Here is a 17,309-nt window from a genome sequence, read left to right on the forward strand (position 1 = left end):
ACAATTGCTTGCATGGAAGAAGTTGGTCTCATAGTAGTGGCCCTCATCACAGAATTGCCTCTGCTCTTAGCACTAATTGGTAAGTCTGTCAGGCCTGCTGAAGACACCAACCTCATCTCATGCTCGTTACCCTTAGCAGAGCTGATAAAGCACTTAAAGCCAAGTGAGGGGAGCCTCGTTCTGTTAGTGTAAGTCGTGAGGGATCAGTGTGATGAGTTATGGCAGCCCATAATTCCCTTTCGTTCCACACAGATACGATTGATTATTAAATATATAATGCCAATTGCATTAGATTCACTGCCTTCTAGTACTGGCATATTTTTAGAAGACATCAGCGCAGTGTATAGGATTGTGATGAGTTGTCAACTTTGAAAACATTTGCTTTGTAACTCTCTGATACTTGCAGTCATTTCATTAATCTTGGAAACTAATGATAGGTGTTTAAGGGGACTGCTTTCAAAGGCAGCTTGGATTTGAACAGCGGACGTGTTGAGGATGCAGCCTGTGTGTGTGTGTGTGCTGAATGTGTTTGCATTAAGTCAAAATCAAGTGGCAATGTTAGGGATTAAAAAATCTGCTTCTTCTTGCAGGGTGATCAGACAGCATTGCACCGGGCTGCTGTCGTAGGGAACACCGATGTCATAGCATCTCTCATTCAAGAAGGGTGTGCTTTGGACAGACAAGACAAGGTAACAGGCAGAGCAAAGCCCTGGGGGATGGCAGCCTTGCCAACCAGCAGCACATAAGGTCTCACAGAGGAAATTATGGTTTATGCTCCTGAATAAGTATGTGGTGCTTTGAAAGTGATTGAGACAGTTGTGATAAAGAAAAAAAAGCCATACCGTTGCTTTTTTACTATTAGCTACTGAGTTAGTTATTTATTTTTGATATCAAGGTGATCATCTGGGATGTAAGAGTCTGTTCTCTGCTCATTAATGGAGGAATTATGACTATGACCACACCATGCCCTGCCCAAAACACTGCACAGTGTTCTGTGATTATTCCAGAAGCTGAGAGTCTCAGGCTGTAGATATTGTTTGTAAATAAATCTAATTCCACATTCCCAGCCAAAGTTTCAGTGCTATTCTTGGCTTGCCGGGACGAGTGGGAAGCAGGTGAAGACAGAAAGAAGTTGAAGACAGAGCAGAAAGGAAGAAGTACCTAGCATGTCTGTAAATGTTATTTTTAATCTGGTTTGTATTTGCCTCTGCTAATAATGAAATGGTAATTAGCTATTATGAAAGGATAAAGCTTTATTTCTTAAGCAACCAGGTGGCACACATAGCTGCTGCAGTCTGAATGAATTGCTACGTGGTGAGTGGACTCAGTGCACTAAACTTCTCTTGTATGTGTGCTCCTCAGGATGGGAATACTGCTCTTCATGAAGCTTGTTGGCATGGGTTCAGCCAGTCTGCCAAAGTGCTTGTCAAGGCAGGAGCTAATGTCCTTGCCAAGAACAAGGTGAGACCTATGCAGAAGGCACTCTCATATCTTGGTATAAGATGGCTGACTCTTATCACTGGAGGTGAAAGTCTTAAGATCGGCACAGTTCTCCCTGTTTCTGTGTGCACATGTGTGTTTGTGCATCATGTAAGCATGTATTTGTACAGTTATGGCCGTTGTGGTTTGTACTTACATCATCTTTATGTGTGTTCCTTCTTTTACATTGTTCCTATTTCTAATTTAAATTTTCTGTCATTATTTTTCCTGTGATGTTCATCTAAATTTTGTATCAAAGATACTTTAGACAGCTTCCCGTGCTTACATGTAACAGATGATAGTACCTGATGTTATGGGCTACTAAACCATTACGCTCCTACCCCTAGGTGTGCTTGTCTCTGTGGATATTTATGTACAAAAGTGTGGGTTTAAGAGGCAGGTCTTGTTATCCTGCATGCTTAGATGCCTCAGGGTATTAGGAAACGTAGTTTATAATACTGCGTAAGTCATCTGCTTGGAGAACCTCTCCTAAAACTTGTGTGCACAGAATAGCTCAGCAGTGCGAGCGTCTGAGATCCGACTGGCAGCCTTTAACAGTGTGAGCCCTTCCTGCACTGCTCTTTGATATCGTGCCTAAATAAACCTCTCCCTCTGCGTTTGATCACTTGAGTGCTTTTTAATGGACAGGTCCCATTCAGGAGCTACTGAAAAATGAGGGGTTTATGTGTGCTTGCAACACATGCATGCACTTCTGCTTTCAAGAAAAATAAAGAGCTTAATTCTGCTTAATTCTACCCAAAATGGCTTCTCTGGTCTCTTCTCAATTTCTGGTGCCCACAATGACAAGGCATAGTCTCCTGACAGCTTTTCTGGCAGGCAGGGCAAAGGGACAATGTGCAGGAGCACCCTGAGGCCCCTTGGCTTATCATGGGGGCTTTGGCTGAATGCCTCTCACGGCCTTGGTGGTGGGACAGACAGAAGTGGGCTCCTGGGTTTGCCGGGCCCTGCGAAGCAGGAGAATTTCACTGTGTGTTTTCTGTAACTCCTGGTCAATTTCTCCTGGGACCGCCTGGGGAACTCTTACATACACACCCATACACACTCTGCTGAGAGTTGACCTTTTGTAATTGAAACCTTGTAGCTTTGATCGCTGTCTTGAAAGCGCAGGGGAAAGATTAAAGGAGATAATGGAGGTGAGGCAGTTTCATGAGTAAGTGGAAGCTCTCTACCTGGTCTGATTGCATTTCTGGCTCCCAGGAGACAAGCGACCCCAAACATTTTCAGGCCAGCAAAAGCCAAGTGTGGTAAGATTCTTGCTAGGGTTAGAAAAGCATTACACAGGCAAGCTCGTGCTTTCTTTTCTCTCAGTGAGAAACAGCATGTTTGCTTCCTCTGGAACCTTTGTTGAGTTTTAGGCATTAGTAGCAGGTTGAGAATGTATTGAAGAACAGATAACTAAAGAAGGAAAGCATTCTAGAGGGAAAGAAAGCAAGGCTGCCTTGGGAGTATCAAGACATGGGAAATTTTCTTTAAGTGCATTATACTGCCCTTTGATCCTAATTAACCAGAAGTTCCTAGATTCTTTGCTTCCTGCAGTGCAGGAATACCCCAGCAATGCAGGCAGTGTTCTGTTGCCCATCTCTGACTTCACTGTGTCCCAGATAAATCATTTCCAGGACAAAAGGGCTGCTTCAGTTTCCGGGTTGCTTCAGATCAGAGCTTTGGCCAAAAGTGAGTTGCCCACCTCAGGGGGATGTTCTTGTCAGGAAGCTGCTGAGGTTTCACTTGGTGAAGTTTCCTATCCGGTTTCTGAACACGGCTTTTATATTTCCCTGTGTTTCTCCAAGGCAGGTAACACACCTCTGCACCTGGCCTGCCAGAACAGCCATTCCCAGAGCACTCGTGTCTTACTTCTCGGAGGATCTCGAGCGGATCTCAAGAACAATGTGAGTCCAGTTTCAGAGAGTTTTCCCCTTATTTTGTAAGGGATTTGACATGACGAAGGAACACAGCCCTCCAAGTGTGAAGGAAGCCAGGTGGTTGTGTCCTCACTGAATAGCAGCATGGTGGTGGAGCAGTGCGTGGGGCCCTCTGCTCCCCAGCTGTGTGGGAGCCTCTCTGGGGCTCAGCTCTGGCTCCACTACCTATGCTCTTCATTGTGTGTGATACTGGGTGGGGTTTCCAAATCACACTGGTTGGGGGTGATCAGGAGAGCAGATCTTGTGTAAGAATGTGAGTGCAGGGCTTTATCATTCCAGCATTTCTCATCAGATAGATAAAGAATTGGTGCCTGCACCCTCCATTCCTCAGCTATTGTTAAACCTTCCCACCTTTGTGCTTTGTGCTGAAGGGAAGGCAGCACTGCTGCTCCGTGGAGGTGTGTGGCATTTGCTCCTTTTTGATTTAATGGGTTTATTTCTTCCCTGAGCACGATGATAAGCACAAGCTTTCATTCTGCAGTGACATGCTTAGCGCTTTGTTTCTGTTTGCAGGCAGGAGATACCTGTCTGCACGTGGCTGCTCGTTACAATCACTTGCCCATCGTTAGGGTGCTGCTCAGTGCTTTCTGTTCAGTCCATGAAAAGAACCAGGTCAGTGCATGAACTTCACTGCCACACTGTGCCCTTTGCATATGGCTCCTTGTTGGAAAGAGGGATTCCTTCCCAGTAATCGCACCCCATCCCTGAGCTTCCAACAGTAGCTTGGAAACAATGGTTTATTATTTTGTCATCACATTTGCATCTTTTCTTTCAAGCATTTCCTATTTACGAGGTTCTGCAAAGGTGTGTTGGGGCAGAAAGGGGCGAGAGAACGTAGGGTAATGTGGAGTGAGGAGATGGCAGTCTTGAATCCTCACCAGCTCTGTGCAGAGCAAGATGGGCATGGGGCACAGCCACGGCATGGGGCTGTGTTCCTCTCCCTCAGATGGTGAGGATATCACAGCCGTGACAGAGACATGTTACAGTGCTCACTGATGGTCAGCTGCCACAGAAGAGCATATTTCTCTGCAATACCATTTTGCATTTTGCAGTAGAAGGGATTAAAGGTACAGAAGAGTGAGGAAAAAGTATGCTTTAAATTCAAAGTAATGATCCATCTAACCTAGGATTAATCTTCCACGCTTGTTTTGTAGGGAAGTAATTGATCGCTATACCTACAGCATAAGCTGTTTGGGTGGTATTAAATCCAGTAAATAAATAGATGATGTGGTGCTTACCCACATCATCTGGTATTCTTAGGAAATCTTCCATGTACAGTTGAGGATCATGAAGATGTTTCCTGATTTGTACCTTTACTTTGGTTCCATAGATCCCAGATAGCTACAGCAAACAAAATGGGCTTCATGCTGTGATTGTATTTGCTTTTTTTTTTTTTTAACTTGCACACTTAAGACAAGTGTTGTGAACGTAGAGCAGGGAGATGCCACTGCCCACATTCCTCCGTACCACCTCAGGTTGTTCTGTATCTGCACCTCTGATGGGTGGACAGCGGACATCCCAGGAGGGGCTGTATGGTTTTTGCTGGTCTGGAGGGAATAGGGATGTGCCTGTTATTTCCTCAAGCCAAGCTGCAGGGCAGGAAGGGGTGGGAGGGCATAACGTGCACAGGCATAACCTCCCTTTGACAGCTGCTGGCTCTGCTGCCTGAACCCAGTCACCACAGTCTTCACCTCAGTGCACAGGAACAGGGCCAGGCACTGTGTGAGCACTGGGCCCGTATCGCCTCCAGGCTGTATTCCAAAGCCTGTTTTTCTTGGGGAATCTCACAAAGAGAAACCCAAGCATCTCCCTGCTGTTCACTACCCTGTTATTTTTTTGAGTAACACGATACACAACCACCTGGGAGCCTGACTGATCAGTCCTGCAGAGGGAAAGCCCTCTCTGCCCTCAGGTGCTGCGTGTGCTTGCTGGGGTGCAGCTGAGCTGTCCCCAGGTGTGATTGAAACAGATGGGCAGTGCACCCTGCCCTCCTGCAGTCCAGGCCTCACCAGCAGCATCCCTGGAGAAGCTGAGGGTTCTGCAGGCTGATGCCCACAGGTGTGCCTGCCACACACTGCTTTCTGCTTTGTAACTCACAGGCAGGAGACACTGCACTGCACGTGGCTGCTGCCCTGAACCACAGGAAGGTGGTAAAGCTGCTGCTGGAGGCTGGGGCTGATACATCAGTTGTCAACAATGTAAGTAGGACGCGGAATTGCCTCGGTGTTCTGTATTAATGAGGACTCTTTCTAGTTGCTGGTAGAAGATACCTGCATGTTGAGTGAAGTGGGAAGTCACTTCACTTTCGCACAGAGCACTTGCTGACCTCTGGTGGAGAAATCCTCCCCTCAGACACATGCCTCCTGGAAGTGACATGCTGTTCCTTTTCCTCTCAGGCAGGTCAGACCCCGCTAGAGGTGGCCAGACAGCACAACAACCCCGAGGTTGCACTCCTCCTCACTAAAGCTTCACAGGTAGGTTGCAAATGTCTTCTGGTGGCAATAAGCTCTGGCCCCAGCCAGCTCTGGGAGCAGAGCATTTGGTCAAGCACTGCGATTCTCTGCCTCGCTGTCCTGACGCACTCAGCTCAGCAATGGTGTTTCACAGCCAGCACTGCTTGGCCCATCAGTGTGCATCTGGGAGTGCTTTCTCCTTTATAGGCTGCCTTTTAGGCAGAGGTGACAGCAGCTCTGCTTTATTCTTTAGCTTCTGGGTCAGGGAGGAGCATGACACCTCCGAGTAATGGTGCCCTCTGCCTCCAGGTCTCGCGCTTCAACCGCGGAAGAAGCCTGAGGAAGAAGAGGGAGAGGCTGAAGGAGGAAAGGCGGGCTCAGTCAGTACCAAGGGATGAAGTGGTGCAGAGCAAGGTACAGCCTGGCATTACCACTGCACCTCCTGCACAAAGGGAGCATGAACAAAACCCACTGGGACAAAATCTGTTTGGCTCTGCCACTGGAGCGTGATAGCAGCAGCTCTGTGGGGGACAGCCTGAGGAGCTGGGGGAGATCTGCGGTGCTTCACTGCTAATGAGATGCTGCAGGTTGGGAAATGGAAGAACGCTCACCTTTTTCCTGTCTCTGCCTTTGCTTTGCACAGGGCAGTGTCTCAGCTGCTGATGACACACAGAGCAGTGACCAGCCAGCACAGGGGAAGACTGCACTGAAGGATGAGCCCCGGTCAACCTCCCCTGATCCCAAGGAGAAAAAGAGCAAAAAGAAAAAGCCAAAAGAGAAGGTATCAGTAAATATAAAGCCACAGAGAGAGAAAGGATCATTGCTGAGTGCAGCTGTCCCTTTGGTGTGGTGTGAGCCAAAGCACCAGACCTTCCATGCTCACAGTCACGTAGCCTGACAAAACTGGTTTCTGACGGGGAAATCCTCTTGTTGAGGCTAACGTTTGTCCAGCTCCCACAAGGAATGGCTTACTAAGGGGCCAATAATTAGGGAAGATGTCGTGTGTGTTTTATACAGGTTTCAGCACTCTCCGACCCCATTTCCCCAGCTGACCAGCAGACACTGCCTCGGCCCCAGCAGAACTTGCCCAAACGCAGAAGCAGACATCACTGCTCCTCTCCTCCTGCTCCCCACGAGGTGCGGGCCTACCAGCTGTACACGCTGTACCGAGGGAAGGACGGGAAGGTGATGCAGGTGGGTGTGCTCTGCTGTCGTAGGGATTTGCTGAGCAGCACCTGTCACTATGCTTGGAAAACACTTCTAAGATCACCTAGTCTAACTGTCAGCCCATTCCCACCCTGCCCACTGACCTCGTCCCTCAGTGCCACATCCACACAGATCTTGAACACCTCCGGGGCCTCCCTGGGCAGCCCGTGCCAGTGCTCAATAAGTGTTTGGAGGCAAAGTGTAAAACAGTGATTGGGAACAACACTGGAATTTTTATGATACATTTTGAAATATTAAGATTTTTTTCAGGAAAGATAAAGAGCTTTTCCAGTGAAAATAAATGAAAGTGCTGTATGAGCACTGATTTTTCCTACCTGTACCCAGTGCATTCGAGCACTGAGTTTGTTTTGTTTCAGTTCTTTCTGTTTATTGCAACGAGTCTTTGGGGATTCTAGGATTACTGGAGGCAGGAGCTGCACAAAAATTGGTTCACAGACAGGAGTAGCAGCTCAAGTGCATTTATTCAATTTAGAGATGGTTATTTTACTTCACTCAGTGTATTTTGTTCTGCAGGTAGTTACCAGTGCACATTTATAAAGCAGCAGAGAATCAGACAGCACATTACCCTGTGGGCACAGCAGACTTTTCTATTGTTGTCCTCTACGTTGTCCTCCTGCACCTCTGGGAGTTCTTCCTTTCATTTCATGTGATTCTCACAGCCATCCACAGCTGTCTGTGTTCCCTTGCTGTAGTTAAGAAGTTCAGCAGATTCTGAACTCAGGTTGCAGAGGCTTTATTTGCCATGTTTTTCAGCATCTCATTGTGTAAGATGGGGGGGGATTTCCAGGCAAGGGCATTATGGGATTATCCTAATGGCAGGGATGGGGAAAGAAGGAGGACTTCTCTGATGCTAAAAGGAGCATGTCCCTGCCCTAAGGACTGGATGGTGGAAAGATAAGCAGGTAGAAAAGTAGAAGGGAGCAGATAGGACTTGTATGCAAATCCGATCTATTAACAGAGATTAGCATAGTATAGCTAGATTCCCTAACAGCATTTCCTGAAATACATCACTTCTCTCTCCCCTTCTTTTTAGCTTGTCTCTTATCTTGGATGCCCTCACACCCTGAATAGCAAACAGAACTTCTTAATAAATTTCTGAAGCTCTCTGTAACATGCCACAAACGACCCACCCTCCCCTACCCAGGGAACAGCCCCTGCTCTCTGTGAGATGGCACTGTAGGGCCAGAGAGGGAGATTCCACTGCAGACAGATACATCGACAGAGACCAGACTCCATACAGTTGAGAATTACAGCTCTGAGAGCAGGGTGCACATCTGTGAGGTGATATCTTCTCATATGACATGCAGTGCCACAGGATATATGGTCTGACCCCTCTGCAGCTTGCTGCCCCAGCACTGAGATCTGTTCGTACAGACTAGAAAAGGACTGATCTCATCTGTATCTTTCCAACTTAATGCACTGTTTGCTGAGCACTCAGATATTATCAGGAGGGTGAGGTACAGCACGCGGTGTAGAACAGCCCTGTGCTGACTACAGAAAGCTGTTCCAAGTGCACCAAGAGGACAGCAGGATGAAGCAAGCAAATGTTTTACTCCTTTCAGGCACCGATAAATGGATGTCGTTGTGAGCCCCTGATAAATAAACTGGAGAATCAGCTGGAGGCAACCGTGGAGGAGATAAAAGCTGAGTTTGGGACTGTACAAGATAAGATGAATATTAAGCTGGGCCAGATGGAAAGCAAAACTCAGCATCAAGTAAGAATATGACCCACACGCTTATTAGAACCATACCCTAAGTGTAATCAATATTTTCATTGCCGTGGTTCGCTCGTTGCTTTTTCTGTTGTAAAAATGAGACTGAAACCTAATACTCGAGACCAGGGAACTGTGACATTCCACAGGCATCTGAAGTTGCAAGCCACGCTCATGAGAAAAACACATTTAGTGGGTGAGTGGCTTCAGGTGCTTCTTTAGACAATAATCCTGAACTGCTCGAGGTTCTAAGAGCAAAACTTAAAAGACCAAATGCTATCCTCCAGCTGGTAATTTCATAGTTGTAGAGATGCCTTTTGTTGAATTGCTTATGCTGATGTTCAAGATCCTTTGAATTATTTTTAATGTAATTTTTACTCGTCAGATAATTTCGTGATTGAACCTCCCTGCGAGCTTGCAGTTGGCAACATTCCTAGAAACGAAGACTGAAAGACAGAATGTGCTTTGACTTACAGGGTTCACAGACGGAGGTTTTGTTTTTGTAACATGGTTGCCTCAGCTGCATTGTGCTTTCCCCACAGCTCCGTGTTTTAGACAAGCTTATGGCTGAGCGGCTGTCTGCAGAGAGAACAGAGTGCCTTCATCGCCTGCAGCAGCACACCGAGCTGGAAAAAACAGAGGGAGAGAAGAGGCAGGTAGGGCTTGTGGTGCTGCTCACTGCTAGCTCACATGGGACAGCATGAGAGCCATGTTCCAGCAGGCAGAGAGAAGAGTGGAGACTTACACAGGCAGACGGTGACAGGACAAGGGGAAATGTCTTTAAACTAAAAGAGGGTAGATTTAAGTTGGATGTTAGGAAGGAATTCTTCACTCAGAGAGCAGTGAAGTGCTGGTACAGTCTGCCTGAAGGAGCTGTGGTGCCCCATCCCTGGAGGTGCTCAAGGCCAGGTTGGATGGTGCCCTGGGCAGCCTGAGCTGGTGGGTGGCACTGCTTCCAGCAGAGTTGAAAATGGGAGGGCTTTGAGATCCCTCCCAACCACAGACGTTCTATGATTTATGTAAAAACTGTTGGAAAGGGAAAGGAACTTCAAAGAACAACTTATTCCTGTTCACCACCTGAGTCTCTAGACCAAAATTTTGCATTAGAAATGGGCAAAGTTGTAATTTAATTTGTTGGGATCTCTAACAAGGACATTGGTAGAAATTCCTACAGCTAAATTTGTAACAGTTGTGCTTCAGCATTCACTTACTTAATAGTAGGATGGCTATAGGAACATCAGCAAATAGTAACAAAACCATTAGATGCAAGTTGTTTTACTTCTCATTTGGCACGTCCTCAGCAGTCCAGGAACCACAGGATCAGTGCTGTGTATTCCCTTACTCACAGATTTCCATGGTTGATGAGCTGAAGACTTGGTGCATGCTGAAGATTCAGAATCTGGAACTCAAGCTTTCTGGAGATTCCAGGTCATCGAGACCAAAATCAACTCTGTCCACATGTGAGTCTCTGACCGAGACACTGGACACTGACAACAACCCCCACAGTGCCAAGGACTGCAGAGCCACACAGCCCCTGCTGCCAGCTGAGGGCTCCCACCAGCACTCCTACATGGCACTCCCAAACAGTCTCCTGGAAGACGGAGGAAGGAGCAGAGTCACCGTGCCAGCGCAGAGCTTCGGCCAGCAATTCTGCATTCAACAAGATGGCACCTCAGGTACAACCTCGTCAAGTTAGTTTAAGTGGTTATTAAGTATCGTAGTTATTCACAGGTGAGCTATTTTAACTGAGGGATCCTTTTATTAATACCAGATATTTACTAATTCTGTGTTTTGGGAATTGAATATGCTTGAAGGCAGCCGCTGGGAACGTTTTGAGATATGGTTGGTAGAATTAGACTGCCTCTTCCCAGTGCTGCCCCTGTGTTTGAAACCGAGACATTTGTGCTCTGAATAACTTCATCTACTGAAATTTCTTCAGCTTCCCAGTCAGAATGATCCCCCTTCTGTCTGTCAGGAAGGTGCACAGATTATACAGTCTCCTGAAGAATTTTGCATTCAGTGCTTTTCAGATTTATGGATCCAGTAATGGTAGAGTCTGAGGATGTGAAACTGAAATACATGCTCCCCTTGTTAATATATAAATTAAGGGCTATAGAATAAATTTCTTATTTTTTTTAGTATTAATGATCAGTTCATTATGGAACTAGAAAAAGAAACCACCATAGCCGAGAACATTACATCCACTCAGGGATTATGACCACCTGAGGATTTGGAAGACCTTGGTTCAAGCAACTTCTCTGGTCAGGGAAGCTTCTGAGGAAAACAAAAACAGGAAAAGCACAGTTCCAGCTCAGGTCTCCAAAGCCAAGGAGAGTTTTTGTAAAATACATGGTATATACCCCTAAAGAGCACAGACATGGACGTTGATATCCTACTAGACAAGAAAGGCAGAGGACTGTAGAGAAGAAATCTTGCAGCAGAGCTAGCTTGAACAGCATTAAAAGTTGATGTGTTTGTCAAATTAGTATGGTTTCAAGTCTTGTAGAAGCAGTCAGCTTTTCTCTTTTAATCAATCCCTTATTCTATTCCCTGACCATGAAGACATGATGAAGTAACACAAGTCTCTAAACATATGCATAGTATGATGCATGGGAAATTGCACCATACAGCAGACATTTTAGTGTTCCTTGTTTTCTAAGTAAGTGCTCAGAGCTTTTCTAAGCATATATTTTTGTTCTATAGGTGCAGAGCAATCCTTAATCATTGCTGGATCAGTACATTCTTCAGTCCCTGCTCAAGATGTCAGGCCAAAGGACAAAGCCGTTAGTGCCAGCACGTTCCACCAGTTCCAGCAGGACCTGCCCTCCTCTGAACTTTTGGGGTCCAAACCAAGACACGTTCGGGTTCAAGCTGCTTTGCAGCCCTTGACTGAGCCTGCAAAGACGGAACCACAGAGCTGTTACTTCCTCAACAAAGGAACTCAGACGAAGAAATCTAGCAAGAGTGGGCAGTCAAGGCACAAAGCTCTACACCATGCAGGGGCGCCTCAGAGCCAGGAACAGCAGCACCCCACTCTGCCAGTAGGCCAGTCACTGGGCCCTGCACCCAGAGACACCTCCCAGGCCCTGGAGATTACGCAGTACTTCTTTGAGGCTGTATCCACTCAGATGGAGAAGTGGTATGAACGGAAGATTGAAGAAGCCCGGTGCCAGGCTAATCAGAAAGCACAGCAGGACAAAGCTGTGCTCAAGGAACACATTAAAAGCTTGGAAGAGGAGCTCAGTAAGTTAAGAACTAAGGTGCAGAAAGAAAGCTAGCATTCACCAAGCAGGCCAAGTCACACAGCAGGACTTGCTTTGGATCCTGTACAAGAATCTGGAGTATCAATATGTATTGATATTTGTAGTGCCTGATATATCAAAGGAAAATGCTTTTTTATGGGAATAGAAGTAACTTTTTAAACTCCAGAACCAAGGACACTTCACAGTCAGACCATACCACTGACACTGAGATGCTGCAGATGAGATCCTTTCTTTGTTGTTGTCCAGAGTCCGTTAATTATCACATTCTCAATTTTCAGGTGCTGCTTGGAAACAAATCTCATTAAAACCAAAACTCCTTTCAGAAAAGGGAATTTTCTTATTTCCACATAGGTCATAGGTGGCTGGGTTCCACTACATGCCACACATAAATGTGGTACCGATACTAACACTATCCAGGAGGTCGAGAGCTTTCGACTCAGTCAGAAGCGATGAAGTGATTCTTCAGTGATGAAGGGCTATAGATACTACTTCAGATGCTTCCCAGAGCCTTTGGAGAGATGCTACAGAACCAACTGGCATTACAAGCCTAATGCAGGGGAACAGTGCAGGCGTCCTGCTGGGAGAGGCCAAGCTCCCATGGCAGGAGACATCAAGGTGAGTTGTCCTGTTAGGTACAAAGGCTTCCGTTGCCACGTTGCTTTTCTTTTGGATTACATTATTAAAACAAACTCTAAATTAGGCTGTTCTACTGATAGCCTAGTGGCAGAGCTCCCTGTGGTTGGTTACACTTGTTGGAGTTGTATCCAGTAATCTGACATAGAAGTTTTGTTTAGGACATGGATGGCAGATACTTCACTGTAACTATGCTGTACTTGTAAAGCATAATTGTTACAGAAATCTCTTTTCCTTCAAGCAGCAAATGGCTGAATTCTCTAGATAAAGGACTTCCTTCAGGCTTCTTCAGTATTAGTAAAGAGGTGAAAGCTTGGTTCCCTGTATGCAGATGTTTATTTTCTGAAGTCAAAATTTTCTCCCATATACTTCACTGGGATTTCCTGCCCATGTTCCTCTGAATGATTCTGCTCTGTTTTTCCCCTTGTATCTCTAAAGCTGTCCCTTGGTGCTGCAGGTCACAGGACTGATTTCACACGGTTCCACTCAATGATGTTTTGCAACAACAACAAAACAAAACAAATTTGCAGTGACTACTTTTGGCCAAGCTGATGGCCTCCAACTTGTAGTTCACAGAGCATCATTTTCAATTGGGTTTGACTGAACAGTAACACCTAAATTCATCGGCCATATCTGAGTCCTGGCGTGCTACGTGTTGGATTACCAAGAGGCACTGTAAACTCACACCTGCATCCCACTTGGGTTTCCTTTTCATGCCTCTGGGAAGGCTCCATCAGATTCTCTTGATATGAATAGGTTTACTGAGTATATCATGGTGGAACAATTATACAAAACCAGTTCTGACACAAGATGGCACCATTATGCCAAGGAGAAAAGTATTTTTTTCCTATGCTGTGGAGCCTTAAAAACAACAGAAAACACAGTATTGAAGATACCATTAACGAATTAGTAATTAAGCTTCTCATCTTCTTAGCAGGTGTATAAAGCAAAGACAAATTGTATTATATAACAATGTTTTTTAAAAACTCCTCTTAATGCACTATCAAGAAAAGGAAAGAGTATATGCGTTACGGACACACTAGTTTGATTGCTCTGACTTCCACGGTCATATAGACACTTTCATATGTTTACAGTTTTGTTTAAGCTACTGTAGAAACACAAAGCATGCTATTTAAGTTTTATATCACCCTTATAAAGTGACTATTTTGCCAAGTAATTAAAATAAATGTTGCTCAGAATTCCTATGTGCCAGTGTTTTCTATCCAGAGAAAGCAAAGTCCACTCACCTGAATCAGAAGAGGAAGCAGAGAACTGGCTTTCAAATTCTAAGCCTTTGTGCCTGTGCCTATAAAACCAGCTCTGGCAGCTACAGTACAGACTACAGTAACCTGCTTAAAGAAGGAGCTAGAAGGGTCCTAATACATTCCAGAGTTGCTTTATCACAGATGTCACCACTTCGTGGGGCTCCAGGCTCTAACAGCACTGACGTCTCTGATGTTCTAAGACACCCAGTTTTCATCAAGCAACTTTAGAGACCCAGACAAACACCATCAGTCACTTTACCAACAGCTAGGAGAAGAACATGACACTAGGGATTGCCCTTATGGCAGAACCACAACCTTGTGCCAGCATGGTCAAAGCATGATTTTGGAATCAACCTCTGATGCTTTAATAATTTGAAATCATATCTCTAAGGCTGACCTGTGAGATCGTGGGATGTCCTTGTGATTTTTTTGTAACAGAACAAGCAATACAGATGATGTCATTTACTCTCTTCTGTTTTCCACAGGGTTTATTTGTTGAAGCACAACATTAAAAGAACATGCTGTCAAAGGCTGCTGGTCACTCCTGGCTCTTCCAGCACAAACTTTCATATTGTACTATTTGAAACAAACAAACAAACAAAAAAAACACACAACCCCAAAACAAACAACCTTCTAGCAAAAAGGACTCTTTCCTGAATGAAAGTTGAGTTTATATGTGGGAGCAGTGGCTTTTCAGAGAGCAGAACAGTACAAAAAAGCAGCCTAGACTCCCTATGTCTCGTCACAGTAAAGCTGATGTGTCAATGCCAAGGACTGCAGGAGTGCAGTTCATGGAGATAAGCACACCACACCTCCACAAAGAAAATGCTAATTTCCACTTGTTGCTTTTTTCTCCCACCAAAACTGAAGTGTTTGCATTAATAATGTGGCTGTCCAATTTCTACAGGCACCTTCTTCATTCAAAGGGTGGTGAGGCACTGCCACAGTCTGCCCAGAGAAGCTGTGGATGCCCCATCTCTGGAAACACTGGAGGCCAGGTTGGATGGAGCCCCAGGCAGCTTGATGTAGTATATAGATCAGACCTGCCCATGGCAGGGGAATGGAAATGGATCTGCTTTAAGGTCCCTTCCAACCTAAGCCATTCTGCAATTCTGTTTTTCCCCAGTTGGCTTTCCTACTTTTGCTGGTTGGACCTCACCTGCAGAAGCAAAGGGACAGCACTGTTCCAGTTGAACACAGAAGAACGCTGCCAGCAGCCCTGGCCATAGATGCCCTGGGTGCAGCACAAACTTCAGTCCCTACACTGATCAGTGCCATTTGGGTTCAGAAGCTGGAGCTGCCCACAGCCTATCAGTGCTTACTTTGGGAACTTTAACAGTGGGGAAAAGCAGACTGATCAGATCAATGAAAGCTGAGAAGCAATCTCCAGCTCACTAATGAAGTTTGGTCAGCCCATTAAAGTGTTAAGAAAGTTTATATTTTAACAAAATATTTAGAAATATTTATCTTCCACTGACTGATTCAAAAGCTGAAAGGCTTCTGACTATACAACCCCCGTGCAACACTCTCAAGTTGCCAGTGATATCTTTTATCAAATAAAGCTTAAATAACCTCATAGGAAAGGATGTAACAGTAACTTCTAGAAAAAGAATCAGAAAAAGGACTTATGATGAAACATATTATTCTGTCATGTTTGGTTTAGACATGTATTTATCCCAAATGCTTCTGCTCTCTTAATTTAGGAAAAAGGAACTCCTGGCACTGTAGAGAAAAGGCTGCTACCACCCCAGATGTTACCATGCAGAGATACCACAGCAGTAGACGTACAAAATAAGCTGGCTTCTATTTATTTTCCATTTCTCTGGCAAACACTTGCTGTTATTCTTTTAGCATGGGCTACACCACCCATTCAGTTCTTTAAGGCCTTTTGTGTCCGAGTGATTTCCACGTGGGAAAGTAACCAATTCAAGAAGAAGGGGAAAGATTTAAAAAAACAAACAAAAAAACCCAACAATCCGAACTCGAAAAACCCACTGTGGTAGATCTACCTTCAAGCATTACCAGAACATCACCAAAGGCCGCTATTATAACCACATTCTGGACAAAAATACTGTGCTTATTCACAGCAGATGGAAGTCCAGCTGTCAGCAAAACCACATTCAGGACTTGGCCAATTTCAGTGCTCTCTGAAGTTCCCGCAGCTGCATGTGGCCCTGAGTAATCATCATCCGGATTGCATCCTGGAAAACAACATTGAATCTCCTGAACTGAAGGTGCATGTGCTGGTTTTATATGAGTGCAAAGACTTTAACACATTAAACTATATGCAGCATCTTATAATGTCAACTAACACTACAGGCACTGACACGATTAAAAATAATCGCAGTGAATAATCAAAATGAGTGGTATTTCCATCAGTGTTACATTTCTCTGTTAGACACTGCAGAATTCAGCCACCAATTCCTTGAGTGTTGGTTAGAAAGAGATACAAAGCAGAAAGCAGAGGACAAAAAAGCACACAGGAAATGTGAAGGCTTCAATTCTGCTCACATATGCAGCTGTCCAGTTGTGTTTGGTTTGGCTTACAGTTGTAATCAGAGATCAAAAAAAAAACCCACCAACACCAGGGAACAGGATGCTTACAGGTTCCTGCAAGCCTGGCTGTGGTGCTTGCAAACAAAGCTACGTGGTACAGCAGGGAGCACAGCTCATGGCAGGGGGCTACCAGCTCCCACTCCTCACCTCTTCTGTAGCATCTTTATTCCTCCGGAACTCCTCCCGGGCCCACTCCTGCAGATGGTGGCGGTCTGCCTCAGAAGGGACATCCCTTATGGCCCGCAGGATCCTCCTGTACAGCTGCAGCACCTGCTGCCGCCTCAGGAACTGAGAGACAGGGGTCAGCCCGCAGCCCTGCGCCGACGGCTCCGCACTGCTCTGAGATCAACACAAAGCTCTCCATTCTCCGCCCCCCCCACGCCTTCCAAAGGATCTAATTTTACTTTGGTTCCCACCCAAGAAACTTTCATTTCATACAAACAAACCAAACTCGTACCTGGCGCAGGGTGAGGGCAGCGGGCGGCAGGCGGCTGGCGGCCATGGCACGCGGCTCCGCCTCTCCCGCCGCGGCGGGCGGGGCCCAGCGGCCGCCATTTTGCTGCACCGCCCCGGCGCCGCCCCTGAGCTGAAGGCGGCGCGTCCTCACGCGAGGAGCGTGTGGGAGACTGGGTTACTTTATTCAAGCTCCGTTCAACACAAAGGACGGGGCAGAGCTCCTGACTACGAAGTGGTACCTTTTTATTAGTACGGACTATATAAGATGCATAGCTTCTGCAACAAAAACCATGTCCATGCTTTAAAGACATCCGATCACCGAAAC

General features: G+C 45.8%; 2 protein-coding genes across 6 annotated transcripts in view; one reads left to right on the forward strand and one right to left on the reverse strand.

The window, feature by feature from the left end:
- Positions 1-12,970, forward strand: part of ANKRD6 (ankyrin repeat domain 6) — a 99,914-nt gene extending 86,944 nt beyond the window's left edge. For 2 of the 5 annotated variants that reach the window (XM_065731001.1, XM_065731000.1), the window contains 13 exons: positions 591-689; positions 1,363-1,461; positions 3,288-3,386; positions 3,933-4,031; positions 5,519-5,617; positions 5,816-5,893; positions 6,182-6,286; positions 6,516-6,653; positions 6,890-7,066; positions 8,662-8,814; positions 9,354-9,467; positions 10,160-10,487; positions 11,515-12,846. In XM_065731001.1, coding sequence (XP_065587073.1) covers positions 591-689; positions 1,363-1,461; positions 3,288-3,386; positions 3,933-4,031; positions 5,519-5,617; positions 5,816-5,893; positions 6,182-6,286; positions 6,516-6,653; positions 6,890-7,066; positions 8,662-8,814; positions 9,354-9,467; positions 10,160-10,487; positions 11,515-12,089 — 2,163 coding nt within the window. In that variant the 3' untranslated portion in view covers positions 12,090-12,846. Of the gene's footprint in view, positions 1-590; positions 690-1,362; positions 1,462-3,287; positions 3,387-3,932; positions 4,032-5,518; positions 5,618-5,815; positions 5,894-6,181; positions 6,287-6,515; positions 6,654-6,889; positions 7,067-8,661; positions 8,815-9,353; positions 9,468-10,159; positions 10,488-11,514; positions 12,847-12,951 lie in introns of those variants that run through there. The other 3 variants (XM_065731003.1, XM_065731002.1, XR_010621887.1) reach the window with 2 other exon arrangements.
- A 2,982-nt stretch (positions 12,971-15,952) lies between these two features.
- On the reverse strand, positions 15,953-17,118 carry LYRM2 (LYR motif containing 2). The gene is made up of 3 exons (XM_065731156.1): positions 16,986-17,118; positions 16,676-16,816; positions 15,953-16,173 (listed from the first exon to the last, which is right to left on the reverse strand). Exons 1-3 carry the CDS (start codon positions 17,028-17,030, stop codon positions 16,093-16,095), a joined length of 267 nt encoding a protein of 88 aa, XP_065587228.1. The 5' UTR covers positions 17,031-17,118; the 3' UTR covers positions 15,953-16,092.
- Between the last annotated feature and the right edge of the window lie 191 nt (positions 17,119-17,309).

The sequence above is a fragment of the Cyrtonyx montezumae genome, unplaced genomic scaffold (assembly GCF_038088225.1).
Source record: "Cyrtonyx montezumae isolate F1298 unplaced genomic scaffold, pur_monq_1.0 scaffold_13, whole genome shotgun sequence".
In the NCBI taxonomy this organism is placed as follows: Eukaryota; Metazoa; Chordata; class Aves; order Galliformes; family Odontophoridae; genus Cyrtonyx; species Cyrtonyx montezumae.